This window comes from Vigna radiata, unplaced genomic scaffold, assembly GCF_000741045.1.
Source record: "Vigna radiata var. radiata cultivar VC1973A unplaced genomic scaffold, Vradiata_ver6 scaffold_7, whole genome shotgun sequence".
Taxonomy (NCBI): Eukaryota; Viridiplantae; Streptophyta; class Magnoliopsida; order Fabales; family Fabaceae; genus Vigna; species Vigna radiata.
The window spans coordinates 817,282-844,225 of NW_014543262.1; the positions used below are offsets into that span (position 1 = coordinate 817,282).

At 33.2% G+C, this 26,944-nt stretch overlaps 3 protein-coding genes across 3 annotated transcripts; all 3 read left to right on the top strand.

Moving 5' to 3' along the window:
- The first annotated feature begins 5,892 nt into the window (after positions 1-5,892).
- On the top strand, positions 5,893-15,410 carry LOC106753887 (transcription elongation factor SPT6 homolog). Its single transcript, XM_014635751.2, has 17 exons — positions 5,893-6,062; positions 6,158-6,256; positions 7,202-7,328; positions 7,740-7,812; positions 7,929-8,082; positions 8,476-8,611; positions 8,688-8,934; positions 9,022-9,231; positions 9,321-9,434; positions 9,532-9,918; positions 9,993-10,097; positions 10,172-10,951; positions 11,490-11,631; positions 11,742-12,916; positions 13,545-13,754; positions 13,830-14,328; positions 14,574-15,410. Exons 1-17 carry the CDS (start codon positions 6,032-6,034, stop codon positions 15,029-15,031), a joined length of 4,947 nt encoding a protein of 1,648 aa, XP_014491237.1. The 5' UTR covers positions 5,893-6,031; the 3' UTR covers positions 15,032-15,410.
- Positions 15,411-16,397: 987 nt separating this feature from the next.
- LOC106753888 (nascent polypeptide-associated complex subunit alpha-like protein 1) lies at positions 16,398-18,666 on the top strand. The gene is made up of 4 exons (XM_014635752.2): positions 16,398-16,596; positions 17,181-17,259; positions 17,782-17,912; positions 18,013-18,666. The coding sequence occupies exons 1-4, from the start codon at positions 16,537-16,539 to the stop codon at positions 18,343-18,345; spliced, it is 603 nt and encodes a 200-aa protein (XP_014491238.1). The 5' UTR covers positions 16,398-16,536; the 3' UTR covers positions 18,346-18,666.
- Positions 18,667-21,482: 2,816 nt separating this feature from the next.
- On the top strand, positions 21,483-24,536 carry LOC106753676 (nascent polypeptide-associated complex subunit alpha-like protein 1). The gene is made up of 4 exons (XM_014635522.2): positions 21,483-21,643; positions 22,258-22,339; positions 23,756-23,886; positions 23,987-24,536. Exons 1-4 carry the CDS (start codon positions 21,584-21,586, stop codon positions 24,317-24,319), a joined length of 606 nt encoding a protein of 201 aa, XP_014491008.1. The 5' UTR covers positions 21,483-21,583; the 3' UTR covers positions 24,320-24,536.
- The last annotated feature ends 2,408 nt before the right edge of the window (positions 24,537-26,944 follow it).

Below are 26,944 nucleotides of genomic sequence, written 5' to 3' on the forward strand. Positions count from 1 at the left end.
ACATGTGGAGCAAGGTGGTTTTTCCAACGTTATCGAGACCTAGGAATAAGATATTGGCCTCCTTCTACCACATAAGATATTTGAAAACTCGACGACGCAACGAACTCGACGGTGACCGACGAACTCCACTTCAATGGCTTGGTCACCAAAAATGATGAACGACGAAAGAGAGGATTTAGGGATTAGGATAAACGAGGGTGATGAACACATGGTTGAATGAGAGTGATGAACGCAAACAAGAAAGAAGAAGAAAACCTCGGGATGCAAAGGAAGAAATTAGGGCTTGCAAACATGAAGTGAAAAAAAAATCTCGATAGTTAGAAATATGAGTGTTGAAATTGGGGAGGGGATGGGAAAATTAGTATATTATAACATGTTTTGTATAATACATTTTGAATTTATTTACAAGTTTAACAATGTATTGTATATCATGATTGATATTTATAAATCCGTTATAATACGTTTTAAACTTATTTACAAGTTTGCCAATGCATTGTATATTATGACTGATTTCTATAACTCCGTCATAATATGTTTTGAACTTATTTACTAGTTTGCCACCGTGTTATATATTATAACTTATTTCCATAACTCTGTTATAATATGGGTCGTCATAAAAGGCTAATTTTCCACTAGTGAAATAATAGTTATGTCTTGTTTTGCTTCTTCTGACTTACTTTAACAGATTAGATTAAAAGTATAATCGATTAGGCCAAAGTTTCTATTTTAATCAATTATGTCACTTGTTGAGATTGTTGATAAGGGAAGCACTAGTTTAGCTAAACCTTAATCTCACAGTGCTCTGGTTTTTTATGATGACAACACATTATTAATAACACATGTATTGTCATTTGTTACATGTTCAATTCTTTATTGTGAATGATATCTTAATGAACATGTTTGTGTTGATTCTCATATATGTATGCATATTCACTGATTTTATACTGAATACATCTTTTGTGATTGCATTACATATGTTTAAGAAAAGAAAACCACATGCACTTTGTTGAACTTATATTGTGTGGCAAAACTACAAGTTTTAAGTCGACTTCATTATGAAGTAAGTCGATTAAAACTCATGACTTTGCACAGATTTTCAAAAGCAGTGTTGTTAGTGATTTTGCATTGAAAAGTCTTTCAAAATTGAATTGATGTGTCTAAGTCAACTGCACGCACAGTGAATTCGACTTATTTAGTTATTTGTTTTGAAATTCTGTTAATGCTTTTGTGTCTTAACGACTATATTTCAATTCTATACCAAAACATTAAATGCAAGTCAACTGAATTAAATGTGAAATCAATTTGGTTGTTATGACTGCTACTAATTTGTTTTAACTATTATAACTGTCTGATGACAGTCGACTACATTAGTAGCAAAGTCTACTACAAAAGCATCTGATTTATAGAAAACTATAAATAAATGTGATTCTCTTGATCATAGAGACTTTTGTTGATCTAACATTTTCATTTGATATTTCAGATTGCGATCTTGAGAAAAACGCTCCAAGAACTCATCAAGAAGACGGAGGTGATCTTTCTTTGAAGAGTTTCTTAAGGAGGAAGTGAATTATGCTTATTATTGATCAAATTCTGCATTGCTGGTGTTCATAATATTGATAAAGACTTTTATCAATCTTTGGAAAGATTGTTGCTGTCCTGTTGGGATTACAAGAGGTGAACTCGTGGAGTTTTGTACACTTTGAGGATTGTTTAAAGTGGGTTGAAGATTGCAAAAGAGGGGATATCTTGCTACAGATATTTGTGTTGACTATACTTTTAGTTAAAGGGTTAGAGAGATTGTCTATACTTTTGACGTGGAGGTCTCTATAGAAATCTTGTTGTAAAATCCTTGACTAATATAGTGCATTGGCTTTTTTGGTTGTGAAAGGACACTGGATGTAGGCATTGAGGCCGAACCAGTATAAAAACTCTGTGTTTCCTTTCTCTTTCCCTACACTTTTACTTTAAGTCGACTTTACAATTTACATAGTCAACTTTACATTTTCGTTGCACTTAAGCTTCTTATTCAAGAAACTTTGTAAAGGTTTATATTTTGTGAAAAAGATTTTAAAAAGACTCTAATTTTTAAACCTCACCAATTCACCCCCTCTTGGTGCTAAAAGTGAGCCATCCTGTTTCCAACATCACTAATGTAATTGATTATAATAGTTAGTTTTTCCTTGTTTTGCTTTATGTGAATTCTGGCTTGCCTAAACAAATTATATTACCAATCTAATAGATTAATACTACTAGTAATGTGCATTTTTGACCAATTTAAACCATATTTACGTGTACACATATGATCTATGTATTTCATTGTTCTCTTATGATCCTAAGAAATTTTACTATCAAGTTCATTGTGCAATAGAGAACCAATTACTCATTCATCATCAGAAAACCTTTCACCAATTTGTGGAGGTCAAAGCTTCCCCTTTCAACAAGCCTTTCACTTCATTTTCTTATCCAATAAACACTATTTTTCCTTGGACATAGTTCAAGCTTACCTTTATCTAGGTGGTAGTATGCAAAACATTCCAACACCTTAAATGTTGAGTGGTAAACAAGTTTGCACAACCACATCTTACACGGAGTCTTGAACTTAATGGTTTTAATCGGAGAACAATTTACTAGGTAATATGTTGTGCTCACTATTCACCTGAGTAATCTCTGTCCAAATTTTAGTACAATAACAAGATCCTTCTTTTTTAACTTTTTACACACACCCCTTATTACCTTTTTAGTCTTTGAATGAATCATAGAGAGTTCATCAAAATCTACATTTTTACCAACAATCACTTGTTTCTTTGATGATGATTATGCTTTGAAGCCTTTTATTTTACTTTTGTAGCCAACGAACACCCCTTTTGTGAACTTGCATTTAAGCTTACCTCATATACAAAAGTAAGATACCTATACACTTTCATTCTTTAATATGCAATAGACTTGTTAGACCACAATTGAACTATTGTCTTGAACTCAATGGTTGTAAATGGAGAAGGATTCACCAAATAAAATCTTGTACTCATCGCTCCACTTTAAGTGTTGTTTATCCAAACTAGAATGAGAAAACATACCCCTTATCCTTTGAATCTCTCAGTACCTCCTCAAACTTTGTACAAATCATAAAGACTTCATAAAACTCAATGAATATACTAATAATGGCTTATTTATCAAACAACGATTATATTTTAAAGTCTTTGACCCCTTTCATAGCTATTGATACTACCTTCTTGGAATTATGATTAAGTTTTCCGTCATCTAATAGTAGTAAGTAAGAACCTCAAACAACTTCAATGCCTAAGTGATTGATAGGCTTGCCCAACCACATCTTAACTTGAGTCTTGAACTTAATGCCTGTAGATTGAGAATAACTTATTAGATATTACATTGTGCTCATCTCTCTACCTAAGCACTATCTATCCAAAATGGAAGTGGAATGTGACAACATGTTTTTTATCCTTCGACTCTCAAAGTGCTTCTCTCGGTGCCTCTTCAAACTTTACATGAACAAAGAGATTTAATAAAACTCAACATTTCTACTAACAAATCACTTATTTTTTCAAACAATGATTATACTATAAATACTTACACTTTATTTTTGTAACAAATAGATGCACTTATCTTAAAGTTACATTGAAAATTATCTTCGTCTACATGATAATAAGTAAGATATAAAAAACATCTTCAATTTTAACTAATCAAGTAAATTTGTTTGGTTAGTATGTCAACTTGGTCGCCACTTTTAATTTTGTGTCAATTTTATCCCAATTTGTTAATATGCATCACTCAAGTCCTTGTCGTTAGTTTTTCATAAATGGTGTTAAGAGTGTGGTGATGTGGCAAATGACAACATATATGTGTAAAAAATTATAATTGTACAATGGAGAGGTTGAGAGGTTTGCAAGACATCCAAAGTGCTCGACTAAGCATATGGAGAACTCAAACAACTTGACAAGACATCCAAATATTAGCTAAGTTATGGAAAACTCAAATAGCTCGACTAGATATCTAGAGAGTTCAAACAAATCAGACAGAGCTATCTAGACTTCTCACCAAACTATTTGAATTTTTCATGCACCTTATCGAGCTTATTAGACTTCCTACCGAGCTATCTGACTTCTTGATGCACCTTATCAAACTCTAGCGATGTTTTGTCGAGCTATATGACTTCTCTATGCACTTTACCAACCTCTCCATATATTTATCCAAACTATTTTAGTTCTTTAAGCACTTAGTTGAGCTCTATGAATGTCTTGTTGAATTGTTTGAGTTCTCCATGAAGTTAGTTGAGCTTTCCGTATGTCTTGCTAAGCAAATTCAGCTCTCCATGTGCTTAGCCGAGCTCTCTAGTTATCTTGTCGACCTCTCAACGCTTCAATTAATTATGTGGTGCACGACTTAAGATAAGACTTATGCTGAAGTCATCAAGTTTTTCATTTTTAGATTTTTCTTACCAACCCAAATTTCCACATTGCAAAATCCTTATGTATGACGTCTACATAAAAATGCACAAAAGCATGCCTAATATGGCATGAACAAAAAAATGACTTGATTAATGCACATTAACGAATTTGTGGACAAAATTGACATAAAATTAAGAGGGAATGTTAAATTGACACACTCTCCCAAAATAAAGACCATCTGAATAATTAAACTTAAATGCACATATCTTAAAGTTAGGTTGAAAATGATCTCATAGTAAGTAAGATATGGAAAACATCTCCAATGTTAATTAATCAAGGAAATTTGTTTTGCCACATATAATGTCATAACTTAATTGAGAATATATACTTTTTAAAATAATTATTAGAGTTAAATAAAAATAATTAATCATACTAAATGTATAATTAATAATATTTTCTGGTATTTTTGATTATTCTAATTTTGCATATAAATAAATGAAAACATAGAATCATATATTTTTATTTTTTGTTACTCAGATTTTTCATGTTCATTTTTATATAATTGAGAAAAATCTTTATATTCTTTCCACGTCTCTCTTTAACCTTCCAAACTCATGATAATTACAAGTGACAAAACAAGTAGACTTGTTTTTGACAAAAAAAAAAATCATTCTTTTGAGTTTTTTAATTAGATCTATTATATGTTAAGGTTATTAGGCTGTATGTGAGATTTAAGGATTCAAAATAATTATTTGTTCAATTAACAATGTTAGAATATAATAAGATTATTTATTTAAATTTTCTACATACAAATATTGCACCATGTATAAATAGAGGTCTTTAGAAACCTGAAACTCTTTTTGACAATGACTTTGTGAAAACCCAGTCGAGTTGAACTAACTTACTACAATAAAATGGATTGAAAAATTCTAATGCACTTACTAAAGTACAAAGTGATCCACGGATGGATTAACCCGTAAATTCTTTTTATATTATTTTATTTTAGTTTTTAATTTTATTTATTTTAGTTCTTTTAATTTTACATGTTAAATTATTATATTATAATTAATAATTAAAACTTAATTTATAGGTGTTAATAATTTAAATTATGATCTTATTATATATCAGTATTTTTTTTTCATAATATAAAACACAAAATAAATTTTTAAATTATTTTTTATTTCTATTTCTATTATAAAAATGGATTAACAAGCCATTACATTCCATCTTTTTAATACACCAATTATAACCCATTTAACCTACGAGTTTAGGTAAGAGGTTGAAAATTTTAACACAAAATTTTGCTATGGCTACTCGCGGGATCATACCCATTTTGCAATCCTAATGATAATAAACACTATAATATTATATTTGCTATCTAATGAATTAAAATGTTATATTTTCAAATTTATATTTTGCAAGATTTAATTTTTATTCTACCAACAAACACACCTGTAATATAAAGAAATATTATAAATATAAAGAACATCCTCCTCTTTCATTCTTCACTTCCAAACTCAACTCTCTCCATTCTCTTCTTTTGATTCGTATTTGATAGCAGTTGCTTTCCTTCGGTTTCGTTTTCTCTATCGTTTTTGTTTATTCGTTGCGTTCTTAGCTCTTCAATCATGGCCAAAGGCGTAATCTCAGACGAAGAAGGTGAACCCTAGAAACTCCCTAATTCCTCTTTGCATTTTCATTTCCCTTCGAAGTTTCTCACATTTTCGGTTCCTTTGGTTGTTCAATACACGCAGATGACGTCGAGCTCGACGAAGAAGAGAGGGAACCCATTGACGGGGAAGAATTGGAAGAGGGGCGGGATGTGGATAACGAAGATGAAGACGAAGAAGAGGGTATATACTTTGATTGGGTCGATATTTCTGAACTATGCGTTGTGTATGTTATTGTTTTGTTTTTCTTTTTTTTTAGTTTTTTTTTTTGTATGCAAATTTCTTCAGTGGTGGTGGCGCTTTTGGGTTTGTTAGAACGTTCCGTTTTCAAATTAGGGTTTGCTTTTTGTTGTGCTGGTCGATGGTAGTAAGAACTGGTTACATGTGGTAAATGGAGAAAGCCACTTTTTGTTAGGTACTAAGGTTGATATTGTACGTTTGGAGACAGCTGTAAAGTTTCAGCCTTATGATCTTTTCATGATAGAAGCCAAAGTAAACAAAACGAGTTTTGGATTTCTGTGAGGATTGGATTGGTCATCTGGCTGGAACACGAAACCTGAGATGTATAAATTCTCGTGCATGTTAAAAATTCGGTTTGGGAATTCGTGGGAAACGAGGGAAATAGTTTTGTTAGTTTTTTTTCGTATTTCGATGTTTGAAATCACGTAATTCTGGTTAGCCTTGTCAATCATAAATCTTTATCTTCTACTTGTGTTGTATTCTTTAGGCGTGTTCTTCCCTCACATTTTTCAAAGTTTTGTCTTGGCTTGGGAGAATGTTTGTATGAGCTAAGGTGTGGTAGACAGACTTCCGAGTGCTGTTCAGTGGTTCCCATTAGGAAGAGTGATACTTATTTTAGTGTTTGTTTGCTTGATTGTTCAAACGATATCAGAATTTTATGGTTTAGTCCCTTTTGTGGTGTCATTTAATGGTCAGTTGAGAGTTTAGCTTTGTTCTTGTTTTTGTTTTTGATGTTCTTCATTTTGTTTTTGCTTGATATATGAATGTGATCTATCCGATGCTCTCTTATTTTATGGAGCGAATCATGTGTATAGGTTTATTCTTTGATGGGCATTATGGGATGCCATCTTATTTTTCTAATACACTTTCTTTACCTCCTCTCTTCAGAAGGGCAAGATGAGTATGAAAATGATGGATTTATTGTGGATGACATTGAGGATGAAGAGGAGCAAGATGAAGAAGAGAGAGCAGACAGTGATGACGAGCGACAGAAGAAGAAAAAGAGGAAGAAAAAGTCAGTGTTCCGTCCTCATTTTTTTTAACCCTTGCTTGTGGTCGAAGTTGACGTATTTGTATGCTTAGAGAAGCAAACAGAATGTCTGATAATAGATGAGTGTTTTTATTAAATTGGATATATATAATCACTCTTGCACGAACAGCTGATTGATTTTCCCCTTACAAAACTTTTTCCGAGTTTTTTAAACTACACAAGTCTTGCATTTTTTAAAAGTTCCATGCACATGGGCTGGTTTCTGCCCTTTTCCCCTGCTACCGCATATTTCATTGTGTATCCCTTTGGTGGGAGATAAGCATAGGATTGAAAAAAATTGATTGTCTGTATTTATTGTTTAAAATTTAAAACATCAATGATGCTAGTAATTTTATTTCATTATAGATATGTAACGAATTAATGTCACTATTTTAGGGAAGAGTATGTGCTTGATGAAGATGATTATGAGTTGCTGGAGGACAACAATATAAATATTCATCGTCGGAAGGTTTTGAATTTTTTGTACATACGTATTTCGATCTTTTAATTAATGTTTGAATTTAGTGGATTATTACTCTATTTTATGTACAAATTGAATTAACAATTTTTTTTATAATTCCTAAGGAGAGCAAAAAGTTTAAGCGACTGAAAAAAGGCCGGAGGGACACTGAAGAGGAGCCTTCTGGGCTGTCTGATGAGGAGGAGTTTGTTGGAAGTGGTAAAGTTGGGCGAACTGCTGAGGAGAAGCTTAAACGCAGTTTATTTGGTGATGATGAAGGTATGCTCTGGTGATAGTACTTTATTGTTGTTGGAATATTACTTTTCACACAGATCATGAAGATTTTAACTTTGAAGAACAATTTTGATAGGAAGAGTTTACTTCGAATGTTTAAAATGTTTTTTGAAACTAAAATTACTCGAATAGTATCAGAGTTATTTGAAAATTTCCTCAGATGTTAGTGGTGACAAAATAGTAAATTGTACATTTTACGAAAAATATTTGTCCTGATGTTTTCTGGTTTCTCAATATATGTTTTTGGCATTGTAGTTGGTATGATACATTCTAACACCTCTTATGGAATTACATTTTGTATGCCAAAGGTAATTCGTGCTCATTCATACATGTTCCAATAACCAAGCACTTGCTTACTATGCCTTCCATGAATTACAGGAGCTCCACTTGAAGACATTGCCGAAGAGGAGGAACAAGGAGAGGAAGAAGAGGATGCTGACATAGGAGAAGATGATGAAATGGCTGACTTCATTGTGGATGAAGAAGAAGTTGATGAGAACGGAGCTCCTATGAGGTATTTTAATTTTATAGCTTTTTAAAATTAATAATCAATTATCTGATCTAAGGATCTGTTACGGCTCTCTATACAGGCAGAGGAAGCTGAAGAAGAAGAAAACTAGGCAGGCTCCAGGAGTTTCTTCCTCAGCTCTACAAGAAGCTCAAGAATTATTTGGTGATCCAGATGAGTTGATTCTGAATCGCCAGAAAAATCTTGAAATGAGTGAATACAGAGAGACTAGACTTGAAGATGAATTTGAGCCTATTGTTCTGTCTGAGAAATATATGACAGAGCAGGATGACCAAATTAGGGAGCTTGATATTCCAGAGAGAATGCAGGTCATCTTGGACCTCTGGACATAGATCAAAATTTCCTGATTAATGAAAAGTACTTATTATGAACCCTTTTTTTATTTTATTTTTTAGATATCAGATGAAAGTACTGGTGCCCCACCATCGGATAGAAGTAGTATAGAAGAAGAGAGTCAATGGATAGTTAATCAACTTGGTAATGGAGCTGTCCCTTGGATTTACAAGAAGGTGCCAAACTCCCAAAATAATGAAAAGGATGACCTACCGATAAACAAGGATGATATTAACAGATTTTTGGAATTGCATCACGTACAAAAGTTAGATGTCAGTAATATATCATCCATCAGTTTTTTGCATCTATTGTTAGTTTTATGATATCCTCATTTTCGTAAGGTGAACATTTCTGTCTTTAGATCCCTTTTATTGCTATGTATCGGAAGGAGGAATGCTTAAGCTTATTAAAAGACCTGGAGCAACCTGAAGCTGTTGACGAGAATGACAAGACACCTACTCTGAAATGGCACAAGGTCTGTAAACTTTGATTTTGGTAGTCTTTTGTTGCTATTATGCGTCCTTGATAATTTTGTTCAAATTTTTCTAATGGATTTATTGTGCGTTGTGTAGGTTCTTTGGGCTCTTCAGGACTTGGACAAGAAGTGGTTGCTTCTTCAGAAGAGGAAGAGTGCCCTCAAGTTATATTATAATAAACGGTTTGAAGAAGAGTCACGTCGTGTGTATGATGAAACAAGACTAAACTTGAATAGTCAATTGTTTGAATCAGTCATGAGTTCACTGAAGGAAGCAGAGTCCGAGAGGGAGGTTGATGATGTTGACTCCAAGTTCAACTTGCATTTCCCACCAGGTGAAGCTGGTGTTGATGAAGGGCAATACAAGAGGCCAAAAAGGAAATCAATGTATAGCACTTTCAGTAAGGCAGGTTTATGGGAGGTTGCGAGCAGGTTTGGGTGTAGTCCCGAGCAACTTGGATTTTGTCTAACTGATGTTAAACCGGTCAGTATGCTTTGATTTGGAACTGCAATTTGTTTTGACCCTGTACTTAAGATTTTGTTCTCCATGCCTTGTAGCAAGAGTTGGAAGATCCAAAGGAAACACCTGAGGAGATGGCTTCTAACTTCACGTGTGCTATGTATGATACTCCTGAAGAAGTACTTAAATGTGCCAGGCACATGGTATGTATCTGTAACTTTGTTCTTAAGCATTATAAGGGAACTTTTGTTTGATCTTTTTGGTTATTTTGTTCCAGGCAGCTGTTGAGATAAGTTGTGAGCCTAGCATTAGGAAACATGTTCGTACCCACTTTCTTGATCATGCGGTTGTGTCAACTTGTCCTACTGCTGATGGAAATACAACAATAGATTCTTTCCATCAATTTGCTGGGGTGAAGTGGCTACGGGAGAAGCCATTGTCTAAGTTTGAAGATGTGCAATGGCTCCTTATTCAGAAGGCAGAAGAGGAGAAACTCATTCAAGTTACTATTAAGTTGCCTGAGGAGTATCTTAATAAGTTGATAGACCAATTCAATGAGTATTATATTAGTGACAGTGTTAGCAGATCTGCTCAACTGTGGAACGAACAGAGGAAGTTGATACTGCATGATGCCATTTTTCGATTCCTTTTACCATCAATGGAAAAAGAGGCAAGAGGTGTATTGGCAAGTAAAGCAAAGAATTGGTTACTTATGGAGTATGGGAAGGCGTTGTGGAATAAGGTTTCTGTTGGACCTTATCAACAGAAGGAAAATGATCTTGGCTCAGATGAGGAGGCTGCTCCAAGGGTTATGGCATGCTGTTGGGGCCCTGGAAAGCCACAAACAACTTTTGTGATGTTAGATTCATCGGGAGAAGTGTTAGATGTGCTTTACACTGGGTCCCTTACTTTTAGGTCACAGAATGTTAGTGACCAACAACGGAAGAAGAATGACCAGGAGCGAGTGTTGAAGTTTATGACAGATCACCAACCGCATGTTGTTGTTTTAGGAGCTGTTAACTTGTCTTGCACCCGTTTGAAGGAAGATATATATGAGGTTAGCATCTTGGTTTCTATGTCTATGCGTCTGTTGATGAAATTGTTTGTAGGATTAATACCTTTCCCTGCATTGTTTAAATTCTTGTACCATTTCATATTAATTGCCTAACCCTTCATGGGAATGGGAAGTTCTCAATCCTATTTTAATTGCCATACTACTCCCTCTTACAAATTATGCACTGTGATTTCAATTATTAATAATATGAATTATTCTTTTTCTTATTAAATACACTGTTAGAATATCATCCTCTTCATCCTGTGGCCCTATAAAACATCTACCTTGTCGAATGGACATTTATTTTGTAAGAGTTAATCATAAAACACTTTGTTCAATTAAACTGGACATCAACTCCTGTGTAGGTTGATTTTATATGATAGTTTCATTTTATATGTTAGTGTCATTAGTTCATATTGTTCTAAGTTAATCAATATGATTGATCATATAGGTTGTTTGATTCATGTATTCTTCTCCCCCAGTGGAAAAAAGCTCTTGTCATATGGTGGGTGTTACCATTGGTTTGCTCTACTTTTATCAGGTTATTTTTAAGATGGTTGAGGAAAACCCTAGAGATGTCGGGCATGAAATGGATGGGCTCAGCATTGTCTATGGAGATGAATCTCTTCCCCGTCTTTATGAAAATTCTCGAATTTCCTCTGAACAACTTCCTTCGCAGCAAGGTAAATATTGTTTTGATTGTTTGCTTTGTTTTTTATTTTAGGAATCCCATATTTCATACTATTTTTCTTGCATTGATAGGCATAATATTATGTTTTTCTTACTTTGATAGGTATAGTTAGGCGGGCTGTTGCACTTGGTCGTTATCTCCAGAACCCATTGGCAATGGTTGCAACATTATGCGGACCTAGGAAGGAAATCTTGTCATGGAAATTGAGCCCATTAGAGAGTTTTCTCAACCAAGATGATAAATTTGCTATGGTTGAGCAGGTTATGGTAGATGTGACCAATCAGGTTGGCTTAGACATTAATTTAGCAATAAGTCATGAGTGGTTATTTGCACCATTACAATTTATTTCCGGGCTTGGTCCAAGGAAGGCTGCATCCTTACAGAGATCTTTGGTAAGGGCTGGTGCCATTTTTACACGGAAGGACTTTGTCACAGAACACAAACTTGGTAAAAAGGTCTTTGTCAATGCGGTTGGTTTCTTGCGTGTCCGGCGAAGTGGCTTGGCAGCTAGCAGCAGCCAATTTATTGATTTACTAGATGATACAAGAATTCATCCTGAATCTTATATTCTTGCACAAGAGTTGGCCAAAGATGTATATGAAGAAGATGGTACAGGTGATGCAAATGATGATGATGATGCACTGGAGATGGCCATAGAGCATGTGAGAGACCGACCTAGTTATTTGAAAAACCTTGATGTTGAGGAATATGCTTCTGGAAAAAATCGTCAGAACAAAATACAAACTTTCTATGACATAAAAAGAGAATTAATTCAAGGGTTTCAGGATTGGCGCAATCAATATGAAGAACCAAGTCAGGATGAAGAATTCTATATGATTTCAGGTGAGACCGAAGAGACCCTTGCTGAAGGAAAAATTGTCCAAGTCACGGTTAGAAGAGTACAGGCTCAGAAAGCAATATGTGGGCTTGAATCTGGAATGACTGGAATTCTCATGAAGGAAGACTACACAGATGACTGGAGAGATGTAATTGAATTATCTGATAGGCTACATGAAGGTGACATGCTCACTTGTAAAATCAAGTCAATTCAAAAGAATAGATATCAAGTCTTCCTTGTTTGTAAGGACAGTGAAATGAGAAGTAATCGGTTACAGAATAACCGTGATATTGACCCCTATTACCATGAAGATCGGAACTGCTTTCAGAGTGATCAAGACAAAGCTCGGAAAGAAAAGGAACTTGCTAAGAAGCATTTCAAGCCAAGGATGATTGTTCATCCACGCTTTCAGAACATAACTGCAGATGAAGCAATGGAGGTTTGTTGCTGAGTTTATTTGTTAAATTTTGTATTTTATTGACCTTATTAGAATCATATTAGGATCTTTCGTAGTTGTGAAATTGTTTTAGCTGTGTATGCACGTCCTGACTTGTCTTGGTAGTGGAAGTTTTCAGTCATTGGTGACAATTTTTATTCCTGAATGGCTCCTACGTTCAATTGGTTGAGTTGGTGTTGGTTTGTATCGTAAAATTGGTTTGGGATGATAACTTTGGACTAATTTATGTAATTGAGGTCGATTCTTACATATGCTGCCCAGGACTCTTGGCATTCTATGCCCAATTGCAATATCAAGTGGTGTCTTTGATAACTTCACAGTAATATTTCCATACTTTATTTTATAAGCTCACTGGCTGCTTCTTGTTTTGAAGAATGAATGAATTTTGCTTGTTTGACTGTTGGTTTTTAGAGATCGTAGATTGAAATAAATCCATTAGTTTCTAGTTAAAATTTGTGTGGGTTCATAGTGTGACGAACTTGGAATTTGGTAGGTTTTTATCTGTAATGAAACTCATTTTATTGCAAGTAGTCTTTAAAAGATATATTTTTTTTATAAAAAAATAATTTTTTAATGTTTCTAGCTTAGCTATGCCTTTGTCCTTATGCAGTTCTTGTCTGACAAAGATCCTGGAGAAAGTATCATCCGTCCTAGTTCGCGAGGACCTTCATATCTTACTTTAACTCTTAAAATTAATGATGGGGTATATGCCCATAAGGATATAGTCGAAGGTGGGAAGGAACACAAGGACATTACAAGCTTATTGCGAATTGGGAAGACACTAAAAATTGGAGACGACACTTTTGAGGACTTAGATGAGGTAAAGTTCCCAACATTTTCTGGATGCTTTGCTTATGATTATATGGCTAACTTTTTCCCGCTGGTTGTTGTTTAGGTAATGGACCGATATGTAGATCCATTGGTGGCTTACTTAAAGACAATGCTAAACTATCGCAAATTTCGAAAGGGTACAAAATCAGAAGTTGATGAACTTTTGAGGATCGAGAAAGCTGAGTATCCTACGCGCATTGTCTATAGTTTTGGCATCTCCCACGAGCATCCTGGCACATTTATATTAACTTATATAAGAAGTACAAATCCACACCACGAGTACATTGGGCTTTACCCAAAAGGATTCAGGTTCAGGAAAAAGATGTTTGAAGACATTGATCGGCTTGTGGCATACTTTCAAAGGCATATTGATGACCCCCAGCACGATTCAGCCCCCTCCATTAGATCGGTTGCTGCTATGGTACCAATGCGTAGCCCTGCAACTGGTGGCTCGTCTGGGCCATCTGTGGGCAGTGGCTGGGGTGGTGGTTCAAACAGTGAGGGTGGTAGGAGAGGTCACTCTTATGATAGGGATCGATCTTCTACTCCTGGTTCCAGGACAGGTATATTGATTTAACTTTTCAATTTAGCCGTAGTATTTTTATTTTTTTTCATATATTCTAGTTGGATGTTAAACTAATTAGACTATTTATGTCCAGTAATCAGTCTGTATGATCTTGCAGCTTTGCTGGGTTAATTGCATATAGTTTCTCGTGTTATCCAACTAGTTTTCACTTGTCATTTTTCCAATAAGACCTAGTAATTTTTAAATATAGATTTATGTCCTTACTTTTTTTTTGTTCTATAGGACGTGGTGAGTATAGAAACAATGGGAATCAGGACGAACATCCAAGTGGGGTGCCTCGTCCATATGGTGGTGGGCGAGGACGTGGTCGTGGTCGAGGTTCTTATAACAACAGAGGACACAATTCCAACAATGAAAGGCAGGACTCTAGTTATGGGGGCAGCAGGTGGGGTTCTAATAACACAAAGGATTCAGATGATGGTTTAAACAGTTTTCCAGGGGCCAAAGTTCAAAATTCTCCTGGAAGGGAAGCTTTTCCTGGTGGTTGGGGTGGTGTAAGTGGTGGTTGGGGAGGTGGAAGCGGTGGCTCTAATAACAATGACAATAGTGTCTGGGGACAAGAGATTGGTGGTGGTGGTGGTCCAAGTGACGGTGATCAAGGAAGCTCTGGCTGGGGAACTGCCCCCAAGAAAGCAGCAGCTGGGAACGGATGGGGGTCTGGAAATTCTGGTGGTTGGTGAACTCACCTCGGAAACCTTAGTTTAGCTTTACTTGCAGCTGTAGGTTGATCCTGAAGTCATTTTGTAATCAATCCTCTTTTTCCCCCTGTGAAATGGATGGATGATGACATTTTGGGTAGGTTTCTTTTTGCAATGTAATTTATTCGAATTGTTTCCCTGCTTGTGTGGGTGGTTGGGATTTGTCATGCAAAGCAGCGCACTTGTTCATAAAGATTATATCAGTTGCAACACCAGGAGAAGTTAATCCTTTGGATTTCAGGGGAGTAATATTCATTCCTGATGAGTTATGAAGGATGCAGTTGAATGCTGTGCTGCACCTCTTATTCGAATACGAAATAGTGAAATGAAGTCTTCAAAGACCCTGTCATTTGTTTCTAAATATATTCTCGCAGAAGCACCGACTGAATTTAAGCTCTTCCCCCACATGGTGCTTGTCCCTGGTTATTATACTCACTCTAAAGGATCATTCACGACTGAGGGAGAAAACGAGATGCTAATAAAAATGACTATTTGTGAGAAACAATGGGAAAACGAGGTAATGCGACAATCACTTATATAAAAACGGAACTCAAGATATATGACTGAAGCAAGCTATGAAAATAGCTCCATGGTCTCTCGCCGCATTACAATATTTGCACAAATAAACATTTTCCTTAAATGCTTGACACAAATATTAGATACGAAGTGTAGCCTATTTCTTTTATATCTCAGAAAATAACATCAAATATAAGTTCGGGTTTAGAATGAGAAAGATAATAATGAAGAGAAGTTATGGTAAAAAGTGTCAATGGTGAGCGCTTCTTTCTTGTGCTTCCTTTCATTTCATGATAGTACTCCAAGTGATATTTTTTTAAGTAATACGAGATTATTATTTATGATCTCTTATCTGTGCTCTATCTCTGGGTGAACTAGAGAGTCTTCCATTTTGCAGATATTACATTTTTTTTTTTGAAGAATTGATATTTTCCAACATATTTTTTCTCATATACAGACTTTTAAGTTGAACTTCTATATTATTGACTAAAAGTTGAAGAACTTTTTGGATTATATTAAGTTAATTAAATGAGTGTTAATAACATACCTTTTTATTATTGATCAATTACTTTTTTAAATTTTAATATTATGTAATAACATATAAAGTCTGAAATTATATTTTTAATAGTTTTAACGGAAAACAAAACATATTTAAAATAATTAGTATATTCTGTTAACACATTTCATGTCAATTTAAAATTACTCTGAACGGCGCCTGTCCTGTGCTGTCTGAAGAAGCTTTTTGATTTGACGTGGCATGTTTTAAGAGACGTAAGAGTCTAACCTTCCGTACGAACTGCACCTAAATAAAGGGATGGATGGAACGGGTAAAATTGGGTCAACCCGAGTTAGAAATATAAAAACCATGGTTCTAGGGTTTTAGGATGTTGGTTAAGTCTATCTCATATGCATAGAAGAATAAGTCTGTGACACTAGAGCTTAGAACACCTAAAAACCTGAAAAAAATCGCAATGACAGCTCAGACTCAAGAAGATCTTCTTGTGGCTCACCTCCAACAGGAAAAGATCCATGTAATAATCTACACCTTCAATATTACATCTTTTCTTTTACTCTTTAATTTAATTTTTAAGTGATAAAAAATTAGGTTCAAAATATTTGGAATAAAGGAGTGTTACTGTCAAGGACTTGTATCTGATGAGAACATTGAGGTTTTAGACGACATTGTAACTTCTAAACCCGCGCTTCTTGTGTTTGATCCCATGAATTACTTGCATTTTAGTTCTTCAATAGAGTTTCTATTAGTTTTACGGAAGTTCAGATTGGGAAAGTGAACATGCAAGCATTCAATTTGGTTTAAGATTAATGGTTTCTATGCAATTAATTGAAAGGTTTCTGGGGTTTTAAATGATACAGCTTTTTGTCTGAAAACAAGTTTATCGATCTGGTGAAATGAATGGACACTTTGGCTTGATTTGGAAATTTGACTTTCATTAACTTGTGCTGATTTATTGTTAAACCATAGTTTTTCTAGCTACTACCTACCGAGTCTTCGTTAAACTGTAGTCACTAAAGAACTTTTTTACTCGACATATTTAATGGCCTAATATTTGCTTTGTTTTCTAATATCCCGAACTTCCGAATAATACATTTGTAGGATGATGAGCCTTTAGTCGAAGACGAAGATGAGGATGAGGAAGATGATGACGAAGTCGAGGATGAGGACAATGCTGAAGGTAAGTTGGCAAATAAAATTAAATGGAGTGGTGTGGATTACATACCCGCTTTCATTCTTGAATTTAGCAAATGTTCACTTGATTTCGTCTTCGTTTGGAATTAGCACACAGTACATAGAATGTAAAAGGTCGATAAGATAATTTGTGTTGCTTTTTACTCTCGAAAGTGATCCATCTTATTTTTTTTAAAGTAATAAATTGACTACTGAGAATTGTGGTCAATATTTTTTCAGTTTCCTTTTTTTTTTCAGGGTCTTGTTTAACAAGGATTTAATCAATCATGGTTTACAAAGTTGTTCAATATTGTTATGAGTGTTTTAACAAGTCATTTCAGTGTTTAAATCTTGTGTAATTTACAGGCCAGTTTAATCTGTTGTTGAATAAAAATGAAAAAGCTAGTAGATCGGGATGAGCCTTTTTTTTGTACAACTAAGTTAATGCTGCACGTAATTTTTTATTACATGAATCGAAGTTGCATTGATGGATGTATCTCAGTCTCGTAGCAATATGGATTTATTACAGGTCTAGAGGGTGATGCATCTGGTAGATCCAAACAGACCAGAAGTGAAAAGAAGAGTCGCAAGGCGATGCTCAAACTTGGAATGAAACCTGTCACAGGTGTCAGTCGTGTGACTGTCAAGAAGAGCAAGAATGTTAGCAGTTTGACATATCTATTTACTGACACTAACTTTTCATTGTCTCGTCTACTTTTGAATTGGTCAAAACTGACTTGTTTTTCTTTTGTTTTTTTAGATCCTTTTTGTTATCTCAAAACCGGATGTTTTCAAAAGTCCAACTTCTGACACATACATTATATTCGGCGAAGCAAAGATTGAAGACTTAAGTTCACAGCTACAGACTCAGGCAGCAGAACAATTCAAGGCTCCTAATGTGAGCAATGTAGGACTGAAGCCAGAAACCTCTGCTACTGCTCAAGATGATGAAGCTGTGGACGAGTCTGGTGTAGATTCCAAAGATATTGAGTTAGTGATGACTCAAGCCGGTGTGGTAAGATCAAGAGCTGTTAAGGCCCTCAAAGCTGCCAATGGCGATATTGTTGCTGCCATTATGGAGCTAACTAATTGATGGTCAGATTTGGGAGAATTATAGAATTTGCAATGTGGAGGATTTTTCTTTTGTCAGTCAAAGTTTTGCTCTGTTTGGAAAGTGGTTTCTAATAACCTTTGCTTTGTTCTATTTTTCTTTGTAATTATCGGCACAGGAGGAAAAGACTATAGACTCATCTCTACTATTGTATGTTTCTTGTCAAGAATGGCAGTCATGATCACTAGCTATCTATTTTCTATATTGGTATGGCTTCTAAACAAGTGTGTGGTGCTCTTTGTGCACTATAAGCAGGGGCAAATAAGATTCTTATTTGAGCAAATACCGACATTTTCTAAAGATCTTATTTGTACATTCCTTCAATTTTATTATGTAAAATATATTGAAATTATAATTTTGTAGATCTCAACTCTTCTATCACAAGCGTTAACATTTTATATTTCCCAATGAACTTTTCATTAACAGAAGAAAATGTATTAAAGTGAGTCTGATAAAAAAGTATATTAGTATTTCATGAATCTTGATACATGTATTATTATGTTATTTTGCTCGCCTTTCTTGCCCTCAAAGTAGGGGTGACAATCAACCCTAAGGTGGACGGATTTGGATTAAATAAGGTAAAAAATCAGTTTGAGATGATGGGTGTGGGTATGGGTTGAAAAAAATTATATGTTCACTGCAAAATTACGTTTATGCAAGTATTTAGATTTCGAAAAGCTAGTGTCAACAACTACATTGTCTTCATAGTACTGCAATTTGTTTATACTTAAATTAATTTAAGTTGATTCACAATTTTCAAACTCGTTAGATATACCAAAATTTGATATTATTTGTTATCATCAAAACTTAGGGCGATTTATTGGCAATTATGTAGACATGATGTATCTAAGAAACTATACCTTAATAACCTTTTGATAAGAGGCTGATTATCCTTACTATCACCAAATTGCTCAATTCTTGGTGAGGAAAAATTGCTTTGTTCATTGAGTTTATAGTAGTAGTTGTTGTCTTTGTTACATAATAATCTTTTGAGCTGTCCTTCTTAAGAGACAATTTGAGTCTTTGGAATCTTGGGATCAAGTCCAAATTCATGTTTGACAATAATTCACCCAAACTTAAAAAAACTGGGTTCTAACTAAGGTGTTTACCCACTCGTACCCTTCCCTCTTAGATAACCATAACTCAACATGTTCTCCAACAAGGTCCTCCCTTATCTCTATAATCACTTCCATCTCCACTCCTATGCCACAAGATCAGGAAGCTTTTGGTGATATTGATACTCGATTACTAGCACTATTATTACTATCTGACTTCTCTCTAAAACTCATGTTTGATCCACTATAAGACATACCTTTGAACTTGGAAGTAATCAGCTTACAGGTAATCAACCTGAAAGGATGATCTCTGCCCCTTCCAATAATGCATCGTTTTATGGGCAAGACATCAATGATACCTTTGCACTTTCCTCACCACGTCATTTTTGGCACCTAATATTTACAGCATCTTTGTTGTCATGCTTCTTGAGGTTGGAGGGCTATTATACCTATATGGATATCATACTCGACAATACCTAAAAATACTCTATAGGATGACTATCGACTATCAATACTATAATTGACAATCCAAAAGCTAAAGACCGACTACTAATGTATGATTCATGGAAGCTCTTTACAAGCCTTTAACATATCACATATAAAGCCTAAAGAATGTACTGTACATGACAGAATACCCCTCGACCATACTAGTATGAGTCTGTCCTTAGATAGTGCAATGCAGATTACATGGTCAAATATATCTTAAGTAAATGCACCTAAACATTCCGGTCTAGATATTATGTGACTACTATTAAGTGGCCTGACCAATACTCATCATAAACAATATTTTAATCAAACAATCTTGCTCTATAAAGGTAAATGGGCCACTGGGTCCAAGCCTAGGCTCATCTAGGTAAGAGTCCATACTCATCATAAACAATATTATAAATAACACTTATTATGAGGCATATGATTTACATTTTATTAATTATGCATCTAACATTTGTTGAAACAAGAAACTGACTTAAATATTAAGAGTATCTTCTGTAGACACAACCTCATTCTTATTAGCAAAGAGTACTTTATTTGAGAAGTGTTTAAAATCTTTGCAGGATATGTTATCACTTTGTAAGTTCATATAAATACAACATAAAAAACATTAGTGAAATTAGAAATTCACATCTAAACACACACATACATACATACATATATATATATATATATATATATATATATATATATATATATATATATATATATATATATATATATATATATATATATATAAACTTTATTGAAACTACAATATTCCAAAATTTTTTAGAATAACATTTTTAACACATAAAAAATTAATAATATATAACTATTTATAAATAGTTTTTTACATATTAGAGTAAAATTATACACTAATATTAGAATGTATGATATTCATTATTCATTAATAGTAATAATAAAATAATAATATATTCACATTAGAGTTACAATTTCTTTTTAAAAGAAATAGATTGCAAAAGATATCAATATATTTAGTTTTTGAAATATATTTTCGATATAGAAAAGGTGTATGATTTTTTAATTTATCAAATTATATATATATATATATATATATATATATATATATATATATATATATATGAAATTTTTATATATATATATATATATATATATATATATATATATATATATTTATTAGTGAAAACGGTAAAAGTATTTATTGACAACTATTATTTACAATTTTTTTTTCACTAGAAAATACTTTTTAAAATATTTTAGAAAGTACTTGAATTGAAAATTTAAGATTCTAAAAAGTATTTTCTGTAAGTAATTAAAAAATATAACATTTCAGAAGACATTTTTTAAAATGTATTAAAAATTAAAAGCAATGGGACAAATGGTTTTAGCAATGTTTCAAAATTTTGACGTTGTAAAGTTTGAAGGTTTTAAAAAATTATTCTTTTAAAATATTTTATATAAAGTTAAACTATATTAATAAAATTGAGAAATATTAATGATTATTTATTTATTTATTCAACCTACCACCCAAAAGGAACTCTAATTTTATCTAGTTTTATGCAAATAATAGAATTGGAAGTAATGGGTTTTTTAATTTTAATAGGGTTACCCTAATTGGAGGTATATAAAGTGCAGGTGTTAGGGTTTTAGGTTATTGTTGGTGTTTGGTTGGATCACAGTTGCAGAAATTCTCTTTCTGACGGCAAATCACCATGACGGCTCAAACTCAAGAGGAGCTTCTAGCCCAACACCTCGAACAGCAAAAGATCCATGTAATCTGTGTTATTATTTTTTTATTTTTCTTTTTGTGTTTTTATATTTTAATTTTGAATTGGATTAGGAGTAGTCAGTTGAGTTCAATTGTGTGCAATGTTTTCATCATTAATTGTTTTAGGGTTCTGTGACTTGTGGACTCTAAATAACTAGTGGTAGTGGGTTACTGTTAATGTTTTGCCTTTGATTTGTGGAAATTGGGAGAGTAGAAAGCTTTTGTATTTTAATGCAGTTTGTGTTCTGTGTTTGTTCATATTTGATCTGATTAAAAGTTTGATACAAGAAGAGAGTGGAAATGAAATTACTAGGTTTTCGAGCTTCAGGGCCGAACTTTTTCTGCACAATTAATTGCAATGTTTTTTTTTTGGGAGTACTAGTATATATGGGAAATAGTTTCCAACTAAACTCAGGAGAAAAATTCATCTTTCATGAAAAATAAACACCTAACCAGGATAGAAGAACTATTAAAACTAATATGGAAACAGTAACTGAATATTTGACTCTTTTTCTTGATGATTGTAATAGTTAAATATTTTCTTTTGTTACTAAGAAATTACTTACCTTTTGCCTCCTTTTTACAGTATTTTTTACTTTTAAATAATATCTTTTGTAGCATGATGAGCCTGTAGTTGAGGATGATGATGACGAGGAAGATGAAGACGACGATGACGAAGAGGATGATGATCATGGTGAAGGTAAGTTGATCAATGAGATTAAATGAAGACTGCTTATGACTTTCACACCATCATTCTTGCATCTGGAAAGGTTTAGTAGAATTTCTCCTACAATTTGGTTTGAATTGTTTTTGAGTGAAAAAGAGTGTAAATGGTCAATTAGTTTATTGGGCTTTTTTTCTTGATATACTAGGTACCTATTATTTTTAATTAAGTAACGAGCTCTTGCAAATTTTGGTTCATGTGTCAGCTCCATTGATATTATTTGGAGTCTCTGCATACAAAGGTGTTATCATCATGGTTTGCAAAAAAGTTAAATATTGTTTTTTTAGAGTTTCACAGTAAAGGTTTAGTTTCTTATATAGATTATAAAGTTATACCATCATTTTCTAGATTCAGACATCACCAGTAGCATTAGCATGATCCTTTGCTTTAGTTAACTATTCTAATTGAATATTTGGGCACTTTAATTGCAATTAGATTTTTTCTTTTTAATTATACTTGTTAAACTTATATATTGTATAAAAAATTTTGAATTCATATCACAATAATTGGGTTTTTCTGGGTTTTTTTTTTTCTTGATATACCAGGGACCTGTTATTTTTAATTAAGTACCAAGCTCTTGCAAATTTTGGTTCATGTGTCAACTCCATTGATATTATTTGGAGTCTCTGCATAAAAGGTGTTATCATCATGGTTTGCAAAAAAGTTAAATATTGTTTTTTTTAGACTTTCACCCTAAAGGTTTAGTTTCTTATATGGATTATAAAGTTATACCATCATTTTCTAGATTCAGACATCACCAGTAGCATTAGCATGATCCTTTAGTTAACTATTCTAATTGAATATTTGGGCACTTTAATTACAATTAGATTTTTTTTAATTATACTTGTTAAACTTATATATTGTATAACAAATTTTGAATTCATATTACAATAATTTGATAGAATGTAGTGACATTTTAGTGTATCTACAATGACTCATGCTCATTCTTAAAGCATCAATTCTCTCTCATTGGATTTAAGATTTGTATTTTATATTCATTTTAGACATTTACAGTCTTTCTTGTGTCTTGTCTTTTTGAAATTGGTTGTATCTGTATTTTGAGGTAGTCTTTCTTGTGCCCTTTTTTATTTAAAAATTGGTTGTATCTGTGTTTTGAGGTGCATTACATGTCTCATCTTGTGTCTATGCTTACCATCAGGATTGTTTTGTACTTGGACATGACGTGAAATGTGTAGTATAAGCATCATACTAATGTCACACATAGGATGGATGGATTTTTTTGGCATGTTCAGTCTGGTATTAGAACCCAAATGAACGTGCATGGAGATCATAACAAGTCTATGTTCAGTCTGACTTATGTTTTCTATTTATAAGAACTGAAGTTACTTGGACAGATCCAATTCACGACTCATGAATTTGTTTTGTTTGCAGGACTAGAAGGTGATGCATCTGGTAGGTCCAAGCAAACCAGAAGTGAAAAGAAGAGTCGCAAGGCAATGCTCAAACTTGGAATGAAACCTGTCGCTGGTGTCAGCCGAGTGACAGTAAAGAAGAGCAAAAATGTTAGCATTTGACACATTTTTTTACTTTTCACTCCTTTGTTCTTCCAATTTTCAGATCTATCTTGTTTAGATAATTGAATTTTACTTTTTGTTTTGTTAGATCTTGTTTGTTATTTCAAAGCCAGACGTTTTCAAGAGTCCAACTTCTGATACATACATTATATTTGGGGAAGCTAAGATTGAAGACTTGAGCTCACAGCTACAGACTCAGGCAGCAGAGCAATTCAAGGCTCCTAATGTAAGCAATGTAGGATTGAAGCCTGAATCCTCTGCTATAGCTCAAGATGATGAGGAAGTGGATGAGGCTGGTGTAGATCCCAAGGATATAGAGCTGGTGATGACTCAAGCTGGTGTGTCAAGACCTAAAGCTGTTAAAGCACTCAAGGCAGCCGGTGGTGACATTGTTGCTGCCATTATGGAGCTAACTAATTAATGGTCTGGTTTGTTTTGAATTTGGAATGTGTAGCTATTTTTCTTTGTTCATCGAAATTTTTGCTCTCCTTGAATTTGAAATACTGGTTTGTCAATTATCTTTGTAATTGTCGGCATGTAAGGAAAAGACTCTAGACTCATTTGCAACTAGTGCATGTTCACTGCCAAGAATGACACTCATAATTATCAGTTATATAGATACTTCCCGTTACACAGCATTTGCGTTGCTGTTATTAAGATAATTAATCACTTTAATCACAAAGCCTTCCTCATCTGTGTCATATAAGGATAATTGTAGGCATTTATCTAGGACTAGTAAATTTTAGAGTTGAGTAGTTTAAACAAAGCAAAAGGGAAAATTGATACCTTGTTCGTATCTTCTACACTAGCAGTTATTCACTGGGAGCTCATAACGAGGGATTAAGATACTAATGTTGTACTACTGGGACGTTTTTCTCCTTAACTTTTTGTAAATTTTTTATAGTTGTCTTTTATTTGCTGAGTGTCTATCACATCATCCTTATATGTTTAATTTTCCCAATAGATGTCTTGTGATTCTTATTTCCTGGATGATCACATCTATGTATGGAAATTGAAAAGTGTGGAACACCAAAACTTACTTCTATCATAGAAATATCATTGATATTGTTGGCTTTCATAACCATTGGAGTAGTTTCTCGTAATTTTCCACTTATAAAATTATTATGTCCCTTATGTCCCTAATGTTTTACTTTTGTCTATATATAATAGTAAAAGATTTGACTGGAGAGGCGAGGGAAATTAAGTTGACTTGAATTCAAGTAGAGTTGAAAAAAAAAGAACAATTTATTGTAGTTTTGAAGTCAGCTGGAGCTTGAAATGATAACTAAATTTAGAAAGAAGTGTCATACATATTGACTAAAATATTCAGCAGAAACTGAAAGTTGGTTTATGTGAAATCTTGAACACATTTTAACCACACAATGGGCCTCTGTCTATGAATGACTATTTTGAAAAATTTTTACAACTCAGTTTCCCAGAAGGTTAGAAAACAATAAAATGAGGAAAATGAGTTTTTTCTTGTTGCAACCAAAGAGTATCTTTCATTACAGAAATACTAATTTAAAATGTTAAATCTTCATTCTATTTCGTCTAAATTTTTCAAGATGTTTGAAAACGTTACTCCAGAATGAATTTTTTGTATTCCGATAGCCTAACCCAAAATATATATTATACAAGAGAATTCATATTTAAGTTTATCCAAACACACCGCAATCAACGTTCCTCAAAGAAGTCAGTCTCAAGTCAATAGCCCATCTCAAATAGATTGAATTCAATAGCCCATCCCAATAAAGTTCATATTTTAGATTTTTGCATTTGTTTTGGAGACTTTTTTATGGAAGCTGTATAAGAGAGGTTTTACAAATTAGTTTATTCATAAACTAATTTTTATTTGTAGGTAAATATATTTATTTTTCTTTATTATAAGTGGTGGTTATTGAGAAGCTTGACTAATTTTTGGTAGTTCTTTTATTCCATAACATGTTCAGAAACAAAGTTTTCCCAGATCTGTTTTTAGCAAGTTTTCATGTACTTAAGATATTTGTGCTTTGAAAAAAAAAAGTTATTTTTGTAAAGGTATAAAGAAAAAAAAATCATGAGTGAAAATGTTTTTAATAATAAGAATACATTTTAGAGTTTTCTTACAATGTTTTTTTAATAAAAAAAAACCTTAACCTCTTCCAATGAATCTATTTTCTTTTTCATAATATATTTCAAATTAATTTTCACTATTTTAAAAAATAATTAACAATAACTTTATATGGCAACATAAATTACTAATTATGATACAAAATTATAAATATATTAAAAACAGTATTTATAATATCTCTTGCATTGCCCTGGTTAAAATTTAATAAAGTCTTCAAGCAACCATTTTGTAGTTGTGTAGACATGGGTTGAAAATCAAAGTTTTGTATACCAATATCTCATTTCTGTGGTATGTGAATTATGTTTCTTTTGGATACGTGTCTGCCTTCATTTCACAAGTTTTACGACACAATCTTAGAAATAAGTTTCTTAGAAAAACATATTATCTTTGAAATAGCAACACAAGTGTTTCTTCACTTATGTTTTATCTTAACTTGTGAAGCTAATTTTGTTCCAAAAAGGTGAAAACCTGTCTGTTGTTGATTATTATTTTGTCCAATTATGTACCCAAAAAGTTAGAACAATTAAAAAAATAAATGTTGATGATGGAAAAAAGCAACCATGATGACTCTCATTGTGTTTTGCTTTTTGTGTTTGATTTGTTTTTAACTAAAAATATAGAAAGATCTTCTAATAACTTCTCACTTTTCCTTTTCTTTTTCTTCTCTTTCCTTCTTCATCCAAACCAATAACAAACAACACCACACACAAAGATCAGTTTCTACACAGATTGCTCCATCCTTTAACTATGCATGTTTTTCTATATTTGTGATATCACACACTTCTTTTATATCACCCTTTTCAGGGAAGGAACAAACTCCTCTAATAATGGCCAAATCTTCTTTTCATAATTCATATACAATAAACTATCTCTAACCAAAAATTATTACCATATATATAGTATTTTCATTTTTTTAATTTTCATGTGTACTCATTT

Coding starts and splice junctions, on each gene's coding strand:
- LOC106753888 (XM_014635752.2), top strand. CDS start 16,537: ATGACAGCTCAGACTCAAGAAGATCTTCTTGTGGCTCACCTCCAACAG. Junction 16,597..17,180: donor TCCAACAGGAAAAGATCCAT/GTAATAATCTAC, acceptor ATACATTTGTAG/GATGATGAGCCTTTAGTCGA. Junction 17,260..17,781: donor GGATGAGGACAATGCTGAAG/GTAAGTTGGCAA, acceptor GATTTATTACAG/GTCTAGAGGGTGATGCATCT.
- LOC106753676 (XM_014635522.2), top strand. CDS start 21,584: ATGACGGCTCAAACTCAAGAGGAGCTTCTAGCCCAACACCTCGAACAG. Junction 21,644..22,257: donor TCGAACAGCAAAAGATCCAT/GTAATCTGTGTT, acceptor TATCTTTTGTAG/CATGATGAGCCTGTAGTTGA. Junction 22,340..23,755: donor GGATGATGATCATGGTGAAG/GTAAGTTGATCA, acceptor TTTTGTTTGCAG/GACTAGAAGGTGATGCATCT.
- LOC106753887 (XM_014635751.2), top strand. CDS start 6,032: ATGGCCAAAGGCGTAATCTCAGACGAAGAAG. Junction 7,329..7,739: donor AAGAAAAAGAGGAAGAAAAA/GTCAGTGTTCCG, acceptor TCACTATTTTAG/GGAAGAGTATGTGCTTGATG. Junction 7,813..7,928: donor TAAATATTCATCGTCGGAAG/GTTTTGAATTTT, acceptor ATAATTCCTAAG/GAGAGCAAAAAGTTTAAGCG.